The 14,921-nt window shown below is 38.0% G+C and overlaps 1 protein-coding gene across 1 annotated transcript in view; it reads left to right on the top strand.

The window, feature by feature from the left end:
- OSBPL11 (oxysterol binding protein-like 11) overlaps positions 1-14,921 on the top strand; it is a 91,348-nt gene that overhangs the window by 54,027 nt on the left and 22,400 nt on the right. Inside the window, exons 7-8 of the mRNA XM_005873130.2 lie at positions 3,044-3,189; positions 9,473-9,613. Of these exons, the coding sequence (XP_005873192.1) occupies positions 3,044-3,189; positions 9,473-9,613 (287 nt within the window). The remainder of the gene's footprint in view (positions 1-3,043; positions 3,190-9,472; positions 9,614-14,921) is intronic.

Here is a 14,921-nt window from a genome sequence, read left to right as displayed (position 1 = left end):
CAACCCCCTGATGGGCCCTGCTCTGTGCGTGACAGGGGGGAGCTCCCCAACCCCCTGATCGACCCTGCTCTGTGCATGACAGGGTAAGGAGCCCCAACCCCCCTGATGGGCCCTGCTCTGTGTGTGACATGGGGCAGCGCCCCAACCCCCGGATTGGCCCTGCTCTGTGCGTGACAGGGGGGAGCTCCCCAACCCCCTGATCGACCCTGCTCTGTGCATGACAGGGTAAGGAGCCCCAACCCCCCTGATGGGCCCTGCTCTGTGTGTGACATGGGGCAGCGCCCCAACCCCCGGATTGGCCCTGCTCTGTGCGTGACAGGGGGTGGCGCCGCAACCTCCCCATCGACCCTGCCTTGAGTGTGACAGGGGACGGTGCCCCAACCCCCCAATCGGCCCTACCCTGAGCGTGACTGGGGGTGGCATCGCAACCTCCCGATCCGCCCTGCTCTGTGCATGACAGGGGTCGGCGCCCCAACTCCCCAATCGGCCCTGCTCTGAGCCCGACCAGGGGCTGCACCTAGGGATTGGGCCTGCCCTCTGCCATCCGGGAGCAGGCCTAAGCCAGCAGGTTGTTATCTCCCGAGGGGTCCCAGACTGTGAGAGGGCACAGGCCGGGCTGAGGGACCCCCCCCCTTCCCCCCGAGTGCACAAATTTTTGTGCACCGGGCCTCTAGTAATATATAAAGTGCAACTTAAATGGGAACAAAGTACTGTGGGAGAATATATAAATGGACTATTACTTCTGATATTAAAAGGTCTGGGAAAGACACAGAAAAGCTACAAAAACCAATTAGCTTAGGGATGGGAGGGGTAAGGGAAACAGCATTCCAAAGTGACAGAAAATCCTAAGTTGTGAGTTATGAACATGAACTGTTACCTTGGAATTCTAACAAGTCCGATAGAAGTTTTCTTCTATTACAGAGCAACACGCACATATTATAAAGAACTTGTAAGCTGCCATACAATTGAAAGATTAAACAAAAATTATGCATGGTTTTATCAACCAGAAACTTCCACTGTTAATGTATTAGTATACTCCCCACCATTTTTTCTATTTTTCTTTTTAGTTTTTGTTTGTTTCACCCCATTATTAGAAAATATATGTTTGTATTTTAAATTTTTCAATATGTAATATACTTTTGGTAATATAAGTTTTATTGACTGCATTATATTCTTTTAAGGGGATAGATGTAATTTAGTTTACTTAACTATTCCCCTGTGTTAAACATTGGATGTATTGTATTACTCTGAGTTATGAAATTTGGGTTAACTCTGGTTTGGTAGTAATTTTGTCAGTTAAATGAAATAATGTTTCCAGTTTATGCTACTTCATTTTTTAAAGTACATCAAGGTGTATAATGCTAGATACTAGATGCTTAACAAATATTTGATTAATTAATTAAATCTATATAGTTTTTTAAATTCTTAGAAATTTCATTTGTGTAGTTTAAATGAATACAGTCTTATTTTAAATGATTGCTTTATGATTAATGAAGCATGTACAACAATATAAATTACCTTTTTAATGAAAAAAATGAAACATTGTAAACTTTTAGGTCTGTAGACATATAACCTCTAGTCATTTGAAAATGAAAGTAACAACTGGAAAAACTGAATTATCTTCCCACTTAAGTGTTATTATGACACAAGAAATGAAATCTAATTTCCAGTTAGTGTTTAATCTTATACGGACTTTTTTTAATAATATATTTTTATTGATTTCAGAGAGGGAGAGAGAGATAGAAATATCAATAATGAGAGAGCATCATTGATCGGCTGCCTCCTGCACGCCCCACACTGGGGATCGAGTCCACAACCCGGGCATGTGCCCTAACTGGAATGGAACCATGATCCCCCGGTTCATAGGTTGATGCTCAACCACTGAGCCACACCAGCTGGGCAATAATAAGTTTTGTTAAGATTTTAATTAGTTGAATGATCTCTTAAATTTAGTGTCTGTGTGCCTTTTATTTTTAGAAGTAAAGACATCTAGATAAATATATTAAAAATAATCATTTTAAAATAGGGGCAAGGTGTTTTCTTTGGAATTTTGGAAGAAGCTCCATGAACTTACCCAAGGCATTGCCCCAGTCATGGATTTCCCCAATTGCCAAGTGAAACTGAACTGCATGGTAGGGCAAAATGCTCTGGCATCCTGATAACTGTGTAATTTATTTCTCTGCAAGAAGCCTGGGGTTTTGTTATAGACTGCGTAAACTCCACACTGTTTAAAATTTCTGCTTGGTAGACTGAGCATCCCTTATTGTAGCACTCTATAACCAAGCTTCTGTGAAACCTAGATCAGCCTCTGAAATCAAATGGAACATTTTCCATTATTGATTAGGCATAGAATCCACTTTGTTAAACTAGTTAAGGGTAATAAGAGACATTTAAGTCATTAATTGAGAAGATGACAGGTCTGTAAATGTGACTACTGTCTTTCACTGGGTCAGCTATTATTTATTCAGTAGAAGAGCTTCAATTTAAAAGTATATGGAGCTTTTTTATATGACTGAAAAAAAGAATGGACATGTATTTACAATTCTTAAATTAGATCAAGGGGTTGGTTATATTACTTGGTTAGAGAATTGCTACTGAGAATAAAATTCAACCCAATTGAAGCAAATTTTACTGTTTCACAGTCTCAGGCTCCTACTGTAATTGTGACTCACTAAAGCCTAATTGCACACTTTGTGATTACTAGAGGGGCAGGGTTCATAGGGAAAGGTCAACAAGTCAACTGGTAGGATGGGAATGTGGTTTATGATTCACAGATTTGCCCAAGAAGTGAGTTCGGTCCTATTCAGGGTTGATTCTTTTAAACGGTGATATCTGCTTTCAAGTTGCAAATTACTCTTTTGTAAAACACCAATCATGGTGCGCATGCTAATGAGCTACATATGGCTGTCTTGGCAGTCTCTTAACAGGTTGAATTGCTTTTAGTCTTGTAGGCTCAACACAAAATTGTTTAATAAAATCTACATCTGCTGAACTTTCCAGATTATGAGCAAGTTTCAGGGAAAGTTTTCTCTTACTTCATCAGGAACGACAATCGAGTGGTTAGAACCAAAGATACCTTTATCAAACCACTATAAAAATGGAGCTGACCAGCCCTTTGCAGCTGAGCAGAGTAAGCCAATGGCAGTCCCAGAAGAGCAGTATGTTGCGGAATCTGGACTATTAGCAAGGGTAAGACGTAATTTGCTAATGAAAATATGATTTTGGTGTAAAATGAGAAATCACTCAAAAGGGGTCAGTTCTCTGTTTGTTGTTAGGGTGTGCAAGTCAACCTAACACCAGAGCAACATTCTTGCAGACTCTACCTGCTTTGACTTTGAAAGTAGTCTGTTGTATAAAACCTATACATACTGTGTTTTCATGTTAAATTATGTGCCCTTTTCAATTTTGGTTACTTTTGCTTGATAAAAATGTATTTAAAGATTGAAATTGCATGTTTTTCTTTTTCTAGAAAATAGCTTATCTAATATAAGATTATTTGCATGTTTCTCTCTTCCAATTCTTAATTTAACATTATTTACTAGATTTTATTATTATGTTTACAGGTTTAAAGTTTATTATTAAGTCTTTTTATAGTAAGCACTTTACCAAACCAAATTTTGAAAGTGTTATTCTACTTAAAATATCACTCAGTCTTAGGGTTTTGTATTTTTATAAAGTACTAGTTATCCCACATTTCTCAGAAGCTAGAGTATTTTATTCTATTTATAATTCCACCACTGTAGCAAATCATATTGGTTTTTTTGCCTTTGGATTCACATTTGTTATTTTTATGGTTGTAATTACAGAGATAGTGGGGTTTTTTTAAAGCTCTTTTTACTTGATATTTCTCATAAGCACTTTTCCTATGTTATTTTGGCCTATATAATTAAAGGTTGAAATAGGCTACTGAATATCTAGATTGTTTTTTGTTTTTTTTATTATAGTAGCACTCTATCATCTTGTGTACTTTTTTTTCCCCCTCCTTTTTATTTGGATTATATTTTTAGGCTATATTTCTAACTAGAATTATTGAGTCAAAAGTAATGCACAGTTTATGGTAATTTGTATAGTAGCAAATTACTTCTTAAAAGAAATATATGACACAGAGACTTTTTTGTTATTAATCCTCACCCGAGGATATATTTTCCATTGAATTTTTTTAGAGTGTGGAAGGAAGGGGGAGAAACAAAGAGAGAGAAACATTGATATGAGAGAGACACATCAATTGGTTGCCTCCCACACTCGACTGGGGCCAGGGATTGAGCCTGCAACCAAGGTACGTGCCCTTGACCAGAATCGAACCCATGACACTTCAGTCCTTGGGCCAAAGCTCTATCCACTAAGCCAGCGGTTCTCAACCTGTGCGTCATGACCCCTTTGGCAGTCGAATGACCCTTTCACAGGGGTCGCCTAAGACCATCCTGCATATCAGATATTTACATTACGATTCATAACAGTAGCAACATTACAGTTATGAAGTAGCAACGAAAATAATTTTATGGTTGGGTCACAACATGAGGAACTGTGTTTAAAGGGCCAGAAGGTTGAGAACCACTGCAAGCAAAACCTGCTAGGGCTGACACTGGGACTTCTAAAGCTGGTGCCCTGGCCCGTGGGGCTCAGTTTGTTGAGCATCATCCCATGCACCAAATGGTTATCAATTCACTTCACAGTCAGAGCATATTAACCAGGTTGTGGGTTCAATACCCAGTCAGGATGTGTGCAGGAGGCAACCGATTGATGTTTCTCACATCAATGTTTCTCTCTCTCTCTCTCTCTTCCCTCCCCCTCCCGCCTCCTCTCTCTAAAGTCAATAAAAACACATTTTTTTAAAAAATAAAATAAAACTGGCAAAGGCCTTGACTTATTGAGGCAGGCAGAGTGGGCAGGGGAGAAGAAAAAAGTATATAAGAAAAAAGTATATAATGCTGGGGTTTTTTTCCAGCTTTTTGACAAGGTCATTTGTGAAGTCAATCAGTAAATATTAAGCTATGTAGTTGTATATGGCAAGCCCAATGTTAAGAATTAGAGGAGACACAAAAATAAACGACAGTTCTTTTACTGAAGAGATTTGGAATCATGACACATATACTGAAAAATTGAGGTGAAGCGAATTTTTTTCTTCTTAATTAATATTGTTTAGACTACTGGGATATGGGTATTCAGAGAAAGAGATGTACTGGATGGAGTGTATAAGAAATGCTTTGGAGAGAAATGTTCTTGGGCTTTGAAAGGAGACAAGACTTGAATAGGAGTAGTGAAGGAATCTCAAAGATGGGAGAGGAACACAAGCAGGGATACTAAGGCATGTATACTTATTGTGGAGAATGCTTGCCTGATGGTTTTGAATCCAGATCTTGTTTTTTATTAACGTGGGCCAATTAATTAACCTCTCTTAGCTTCAGTTTTCTCATTTGTAAAGCAGGGATGATAATAATACCGTATAAGATTGTTATGAAGATAAAATAAATTTAGCAGGGCACCTGGTTTATGGAAAATGACCAGAGGGTTGTTGGCTTTTACAAATCCAGTGACCATTCATGTTGCATTCTGTGTGGAATGATAATCCCTGGAGTATTGCTCCATAGAATACAATGTAAACTGTGCCCAGAGGAACATAAAAATCATGTAGAATAATTTTGTCTTAATGTGATAGATAATAGGGTCATGAGCATGCGGAGAGATGGATATGTTTAAGAAGACTGCTGTATATGACTTGTAATTAAAGTGTGGATAGAAGCTATAGAAGTAAAAGTGAAGACAAATGAATAGGTAACATGCACTTCAAATGAAAAATCAGTTGGACTTATAATTGACTGGATATAGGGTTGGATCAAAGTTGATCCCAAGTTTTTTAGCCTAAATGACTAGATAAGATTGTGGTACCAGTCACAAGCTAGGAAAGTTAGGAAGAAAGCTTTTTGAGAAAAAAAGGTTTAGTATGATTTATGAACATGGTTGGATTTTATGTGAAAAAAGGACTAAATGATTATAAATGTATATAAAAAGCAATTGGAAATGATGAAATTAAAGCTTTGGAGAGAGATTAGGACTTGAGATATAATTTGCAAGTCAAAAAACTATAAACTATAGATTATATACTCCATCTTTATCCTCCTAAATGAGAATACAAAGCGTGCTGGAGGTCAGGATAGGGACATATGTTGGAGATGCAGCACAGAGGTGGGGAGGAGAAGATTGTTATATTTTCAAATTTTTTGAAATGTTGAGTAGACCAAGTATATCACATCTAAGTAGAAAAAATTAGTACACATTTTACTAAATTTAAATTACAAGACATTAGACTTAATTGAAGCATACCATAATAGACATGAATATCAAAAAATTTCACGTATGCCTTTTTTTTGAAATATGAGTGCTGATGCAAGCTGGAATATATATAGCAGTGGAGATTGCATGTCAGGTGATGGAAGAAATAAACCCCACTGAGGCTAGAATGAAGCCCCTGGTTCTGTTGTGCCCAAGTCAGAAATCAGGACAAAAAATGGGGGTGTGTTTTTGCCATGCAATCTCCAAATTGTATGAATTCCTTGTACTACTGTATTTGCTAACCATTCTGGTTTTGTAGGGATTTTATACATTTGCTCATATTTATTTGAAATTTGGTAATGCTTTATTTTTTTTAATTTTTTTACCTTAAGCTTTTCTTTAGAAAGACATGGTTACCTGTAAGAAGAGCCGTTTTAAAAAGAAAGGAGACCTTCCAAATTTTTTTATTCATACCAGGTTTTAGAATCAGTATTAGTCAATAGAATTTCTTTTTTTTCTATTCTAATAAGTGAATTGACTGTTTTTATAAATACAATAAAAACTATATTTCTTTAAATAGGTTTTCTGCCAGATTATGCTTTATTTCTTTAATTTAATACTATTTTATTAGGAGAAACTGCAAAGTAAACTTTATCTTGTATAATCATGTTAGGGTTACATTTGCATTATTAATCTGTGTCCTAGGTTATGACCCCAATGCAGTGGTACCTATTCAGAGGATTGGAGAACATTATATAATCAAGACCTGTTAGGTTGTGTGTGTATGTGTGTGTGTGTGTTTTTCAACTTTTCTCAAGTGAATAATTATTATAGTTAATATCCATACATAGCGAGGGGGATAATCAGCCCTCCCACCCCCATTTTATGATGAGTAGACATTCCCAAGAATGCTTACTTAAACTATATTGTGCAAATGATTTAGGATAGATAACAGGAAATACTTCCTGGAGAGACTTCCTAGTCATTGAAAGGAGGAAGTGAGAAAGCCTTTGGAATTTCTCTTCAAGCTCATAAAAACAGAAGTAATTCTGATTTATATAAACAATAATTGTGTGGTCTTGACATGAGGAAATGAACTAGGCCATTAATTGATTTATCAGAATTTGAGCAGATACAGATTTCCTTGGTAGAAGAAAAGAGGAAAAAAGGAGAAAGAGGCAGAAGAATGGCCAGAAACCCACTACCCTTTAACTCTGTCACTGTGTTTGATATTTTGTTGTATTTTGAGAGATCATTAAGTTGTTGATTTTGTGCCTGATTAGGATTGGTTTTCTTTGCCTAGCTACACAAAATAGATTGACTTCTTGTATGATAGGATTTGGTTATGGGACGAGAAAACCAAAGGCAGAGACATCTTTAAAAAGGAAAGTTATGCCTGACTGACCAGCATGACTCAGTAGTTGAGCATCAACCTATGAACCAGGAGGTCACAGTTCAATTCCCGGTCAGGGCACATGCCCAGGTTGTGGGCTCTATCCCCAGTGTGGGGCATGCAGGAGGTAGCCGATGAATGATTCTCTCTCATCATTGATGTTTCTATCTTTCTCTCCTTTTCCCTTCCTCTCTCTGAAATCAATAAAAATATATTTTTTTAAAAAAAAAGAAGGAAATCTTGCCTTAAAAAAAGGAAAGTTATTTCCTTTTTAAAATCCTCATAACTTAAAATCTAATACAGTACTAAAGGCAATATACATATATGAAACTGTCTTGCATAGAGGTAGTAAGAAGAGGTACCATGAGAGAGATGGGACACCACCCGAGATAAACATGGAAAGTGACATCTGATAAGGTTCTTTAGAATCTTGGGTAACGCCAGTGGTCTTGATCCAGCTTCTAGAAGGGTTCAGCAATCTGGAGAAGGCGCTGTGCATAAATTAGAGTCCAGAGACGAAACATAATTTTGAAAGGCATTATAGGGAGTCAGAGAAGACTTAGCTAAAGGAACTAAGTTCTCCTTGTCTCAGGACCCCTTGCTATTTATTAACACAAATTATCCTAAGGCAAGGTGGAGATATATACTTCAAAGGGTAGGTTTAGGTACAGAATCCATTGTCAGATTGGAAGAATTTGCCTATGGCTGTTCAGGTGTTTGGCCAGGAGGAGGCAATAACATGTAGATTAAGATGCCCTGAGTTGTCTGGCAGCAAGCAATCATTTAATGCATCCTTTTCAGGTTTGGGGAAATGCCCTCAGCCATTCCCAACAGGTGCTAACATATGTGACTCAGCCCTTGTTGAGTCCCCAAGTTCCATCAACCTTTTGATGAAACTTGCAATTATGACATGCTGGAATTGGCTTTTGGCACTTGGGATTTGAAACTGGTATTTGATGTTTAAATAGAAATAAATAAGAAATTAAGTTTCTTTTAACCAATTATTTGCAGCTAAGACCTTATTGAGATAAAGGTAAACATTTTCAGTTTTCCAAGGGGCTGTTTGATTGACTGACTGATGGACTGATTGAAGAACTGGGCAAAGAACTTTTTGTGGTATTAATATGGCATGAGGGCCCTGGCTGGTGTGGCGCAGTTGGTTGGGCATCATCCCATACACCTGGTCAGGGTGCACACAGGAGACAACTGATTGATGTTTCTCTTCCTCTCTCTCCCTGCCTTCCTCTCCCTAAGATCAATTTAAAAAAAAGAAGAAGAAGAAGAAGGCATGAGTAACTGCAGGATTTCCATACCCTAGGTTTCTTCCTGACAACTCCAAGAATGAATGAGTGTAGATTACAGTAATTAAATTTGATATGCACAGTCACTTTAAAAATTTACTTTTTTGGTTTTAACTTAAAATAGGACAAATATTTGTCTCAAAATATCTTGAACTTAAGTTATAGGTAGTGGTGGTATTCCCAGGCAGGTGGTCAATGCCTACAAAGCCTGAGATTCAGAAGTGACATTTTTCACTCTTTTTGAAATACCCTACTTTTGCAAAATATATGTATTTTATATGTGATATATATGGCAAGATCTTAAAAAGTTGAGCATCAGCAATAATGGTTTCATTGAAGTAAATCTATTCCATGACCAGGTGACGGAAGTTACATTTGTAAAAATATTTTTGCAGTATTTCTCAGATTGATTTAGGCCCAACATAGATGCCTTCAAGTCTGATGTTTAAACTTTTTTCTTAAAGGATGTTAATAAGCATTTGTAACAATAGACTTGTTTTGCATCAAGGAACCTGAAGAAATAAATACAGATGATGAGGTGGAGGATACTTGTGACAACAAGGAGGATGACCTGGGAGCTGTGGAAGAGCAACGCAGTGTTATCCTACATCTCTTGTCACAGCTCAAGCTGGGCATGGATTTAACAAGAGTAAGTAATGGGATAAACTGTCTGTGGAGATCATTGGGTCAGGACTATACATGCTCTACCTGTACTCATTAACGTTGTCAGGGCTTTTTAGTCTTTATGAGTTTGTTTCTTAGTCTCTTGATCAGCATTTCTTATTTTCATTAAAGTGATTTCTTATTTTAAAAAATATCACCAGCAGGAAGTTGCATAGCAAATGAGGGTTTACATTCTTGCTTCTGTACAAAATTAAAGAGGTCCATTGGTAGACAGAACTGAAATCTAAAGAAATGGATGGTCCTAGCCAGCTTTGCTCAGTCCCCCATCCGTGGCCCCAGTGTGCAGGAGGCAACCAGTTGATGTTTCTCTCTCTGTGTGTCTTTCCCTCACCCTTCCACTCTCTCTCTGAAAATCAATGGAAAAAATATCCTGTGATGATTAACAAAAAAGAAAAAGAAAAGGATGTATAATCCCATAATCATGTATAATCCCAAAACCATGAAAGGCATTGATGCTTCTACTTTACTCTTACTTCCCATGTTGGATAGCACATTTTGGGTATTATCTATAACAAACATTTTCTGTAAAGGACCAGAAAGTAATTATTTTTTGGCTATGTGGGCATAGGTCTCTGTTGGAACTACTTAACTCTGCCTTAGTAGCCATAGATAATATGTTGAATTGGGCGTGGCTATGTTTCAACAAAACTTTATATATAAAAACAGGATGCCAGATTTGACCCAAAGACCATACATAGGTTGCAGACTATGTCTGAATTAACTAGATAGTAGGAATCCTTTCACAATATATGTGTATATCAAATTACCACAATGTATACTTAAGATATCTTACAGTTTTGTCAATTATACATCAATGAAACTGGTGCGGGGGCCAAGGAATGTGGTCTGAAGACTAGTAGAATCACCATTACCTGAGAACTTGTTAGAAATGCAAAATCTTAGCCCCCAATCCCAGACTCAGAGGACCAGGTACTGCATTTTTTAAAAATATATTTTATTGATTTTTTACAGAGAGGAAGGGAGAGGGACAGAGAGTTAGAAACATCGATGAGAGAGAAACATCGATCAGCCGCCTCCTGCACACTCCCTACTGGGGATGTGCCCGCAACCAAGGTACATGCCCTTGACCGGAATCGAACCCGGGACCCCTCAGTCCGCAGGCCGACGCTCTATCCACTGAGCCAAACTGGTTAGGGCCAGGTACTGCATTTTAATAAGACTCCAAGGTGACTCATGTATACATTCAAGTTTTATTAGCACTGATCTATAGTTTTTAATTTTAAGCCAGTCTTCTCCATTCTTAGGTTATTTAATTAGTATGCCTTAATTTGTGTTTAACAGTTAATCTATGTCAATTTAAAAAAATAATCAGGCTTAGCACTAGCTGGTTTGGCTCAGTGGATAAAGCGTCAGCCTGCAGACCAAAGGGTCCCAGGTTCCATTCTAGTCAAGGACACGTACCTTGGTTGCAGGCTCCTCTCCTGCCCCAGCCCTGGTTGGGACTCGTGCAGGAGGCAGCCAATCAATATGTTTCTCTCACATCAATGTTCTCTCTGTCTTTCCCTCTCTCTTCCACTCTCTCTAAAAATCAATGGAAAAATATCCTCGGGTGAGGATTAAAAAAAATAAAAAATAACACACACACACACACACACACACACACATACATACATACATACATAAATACACACACACACAATCAGGTTTAAAACCTATATATGTCAAATATTTACTACTGTGGATTGTGTACTTTGAATTACTAGTAATATTACTTTGCATTAGTATGGCATTTCAAAATTGACTTATGAAGTGTATTTCAAATTGAGGTTTTTTATGCCACTGAAATAGTGAAAGTAGGTTAAAAGGTTGTTTGATTCAGCGAATTATTCATCTGAAGATACAATTTGAATAGAAAGCATATTGCCTTTTATATTCATTAGAAGTATTTCAAATTTTGAAAAAAAACACTTATTTTCTTTTTATTTTTTTATTCTCTTAAACTTACAGTCATTATAGGAGAGTTTAAAAGTAAGTGGAGTTGGGAGTACACTTCTAGTTGATAGATGGAATACTGCCCGATTCATGAATCACTTAATAAAGCCAATTAAAGCTTAAAAGAATAAAAAGAATGGAATTAATAGCCTGCTAAGAAGCAGACATTTTTGGAATTAATAAAGAAACCTATTAACCTTTCATCTTCATCTAACATTTCAATTGGGTATCATTTTTTTTTCAAACATATTTTATTGATTTTTTACAGAGAGGAAGGGAGAGGGATAGAGAGTTAGAAACATCAATGAGAGAGAAACATCAATCAGCTGCCTCTTGCACACCCCCTACTGGGGATGTGCCCGTAACCAAGGTACATGCCCTTGATCTGTCTGAATCGAACCTGGGACCCTTTAATCTGCAGACCAACGCTTTATCCACTGAGCCAAACCGGTTAGAGCTATCATTTTTATTCTAGAAATATTTTCATATTAGTGGTTCAGAAAAGACTGTTAGTTCTAAAATTAGTTATAACGAGTAATTATAGAAGGGATTTGCTGTCCTTTAGAAGACTTGGGTACATAAGGCATAAGTATAGTGTTGTGGTTTATGAGGCATAAGACATTTGAAAAGAATGTGCTGTGATAGTAATGCAGATGGTTAAGCACTCTCTTGGCATGAATAACTGTAAATAATATACTTTCCCCGCATTTGTGCCTTGTTAATTTAAAAGATGCATATCCCTGGCTGATTAGGCTCAGTGGATAGAGTGTCAGCCTGCGGACTGAAGGGTCCCGGGTTTGATTTCGGTCAAGGGCACATGCTGGGGTGCGGGGCTCAATCCCCAGTGTGGGTTGTGGCATGCAGGAGGCAGCCGATCAATGATTCTCATCATTGATGTTTCTATCTCTTTCTCCCTCTCCCTTCCTCTCTGAAATCAATAAAAAAAATGTATTTTAAAAAAAGAAACCCCTAACCGGTTTGGCTCAGTGGATAGAGCGTCGACCTGCGGACTGAAGGGTCCCAGGTTCAATTCTGGTCAAGGGCATGTACCTTGGTTGCGGGCACATCCCCAGTAGGGGGCGTGCAGGAGGCAGCTGAGCGATGTTTCTCTCTCATCAATGTTTCTAACTCTCTATCCCTCTCCCTTCCTCTCTGAAAAAAACAATAAAATATATTTTTAAAAAAAGAAAAAGATGTATATATAGCCCTGGCTGATGTTCAATTGGTTGGATGTCGTCCATACACCAAAAGGTTGCAGATTCGATCTCTGGTCAGGGCACATATGGGAGGCAAGCGATCAATGTTTCTCTCTAATATCGATGTTATCTCTCTCTACCTCATCCTCTCTCTAAAGTCAGTAAAAATAAATACATTTGCAAAAGGTGTGTATATAAGGTCACTAATATTTACCAATCACGGAGTACAAACATTCACATGACTTTTTTTAAAATGGTGCTTTTCGAACAACATTAAAGAACCTGGTGACTAAACTGCAGTCACATCTACCTCTTATCTACAATAACACTGACACAACAAATATTTATTGAACCCCTCTTATAGTCCAGACACTGTACTAGGTGCTGGGACTACAGCAAGAAAAAGAAGGTAACCACGTTTGTAGCCTGCATGTTGTGAGTAAATAACGTACATTTTCCCCACTGTTCATTTATTCCTTTTTAAATAATATTATGAATTTAGTATAATTAAATATTTCACAGAAGGTTTTGGAAAATAAAGGGGAAAATCTTCTATAATTTTACCACCTTAACGACCTAACTCTCACTTTCTGAGATTCCCTTGCAATCTTTCTTCATATAATTATAGTTTATATCTAGTTTCGTTGCATTTCCTTTTTTAGATGTTTTGGTGAAATGTGTTATACACACAGAAGACTAAATAGAATGCATATAAACATTTCAAAGTGCAATGGTGAAACGATTACCCATGTACCCACAACTCAGGTTAAGTTATAGAACACTAGAGGCTCGGTGGGATCCCTTGGCCTAGCCCAGTGGTCGGCAAACTGCGGCTCGCGAGCCACATGCGGCTCTTTGGCCCCTTGAGTGTGGCTCTTCCTAAGCCTTAGGAGTCCCCTAATTAAGTTAATAACAATGTACCTACCTATATAGTTTAAAAAATTGGGCTCTCAAAAGAAATTTCAATCGTTGTACTGTTGGTATTTGGCTCTGTTGACTAATGAGTTTGCCGACCACTGGTCTAGCCTGTGCCCTCTCACAATCGGGGACCCCTCAGGGGATGTCAGATAGTCGGTTTTGGCCCGATCCCCACAGTCCTGATCCAGACAGGAGGGAGCCCGATCCTGTGCTTTGAGTGTCTGTCCCCTGGTAGTCAGTGTACATCATAGCGACTGGTCACTTAGGCTTTTATATATATAGATTGTCAGAACTTGGAAGCTCTCTGAATGCTCCTCCTGGTTTTAGTCCCCTGCTTTTTCCTAGATGCAACTACTTACTTGACTTTTGTGTTAATCATCCTCATACTTTCCTTTATAGTTTTACCACCTATATATGTACCCCTTAACAGAGTTACTTCTCTTAGAAAAAAGTGAATAGCCAGCACAAGTTTAGCTGAATAAGGAATGTAGGCAGTGAGAGTAAGCTGCTCAGTATTTTCTGCTTCTAAGCCAGCCATGACTTACCTCCAACTCTCAGCAGTAGATTGAAGCCACAACGTGTCTATGGGTGAAATGAGTGTCTTCAGCCCATCCAGACAGCAGTAACATATCTTGGTATAGGATTCTTTTTATCTATTGTTTTTGGGCACTTGGTAGACCTTTTCTATATGAAAACTCATATTTTTCAGTTCTCTAAAATCTTATTTCATTGGTAATTTTCTCTCCTCCATTTTTTTGCTGCTCTCTCTCTCTGAAACTCATTACATGGCTATTGGACTCCCTGGTTCTCTCTTTGTTTTCTTCTTTTCTCTCCACTTGGGAAGGTTTTTGTTTCCTTTTAAGCATGCTTTTTATTTTTATTTTTTAAAATATGTTTTTATTGATTTCAGAGAGGAAGGGAAAGAAAGAGAGAGAGAAACATCAGTGATGAAAGAGAATCACTAATCGGCTGCCTCCTGCACACCCCCTACTGGGGATTGAGCCCACAACCCAGGCATGTGCCCTTGACCAGAATCAAACCTGGGACCCTTCAGTCCACAGGCCCACACTCTATCCACGGAGCCAAACCGTCTAGGGCTAAGCATGCTTTTTAAAAATCTTTAAAAAATTTTTATTTATGTATAATTGGTAAAATGAATACTTATTTTTTAATGAGCTTTGTGGCTTTGTGTTTAACCCCTTGGGT

The sequence above is a fragment of the Myotis brandtii genome, unplaced genomic scaffold (assembly GCF_000412655.1).
Source record: "Myotis brandtii unplaced genomic scaffold, ASM41265v1 scaffold4, whole genome shotgun sequence".
NCBI lineage: Eukaryota > Metazoa > Chordata > Mammalia > Chiroptera > Vespertilionidae > Myotis > Myotis brandtii.
Note: the sequence above shows the minus strand (reverse complement) of the source record. Positions and strands in the feature narration are given on the sequence as shown.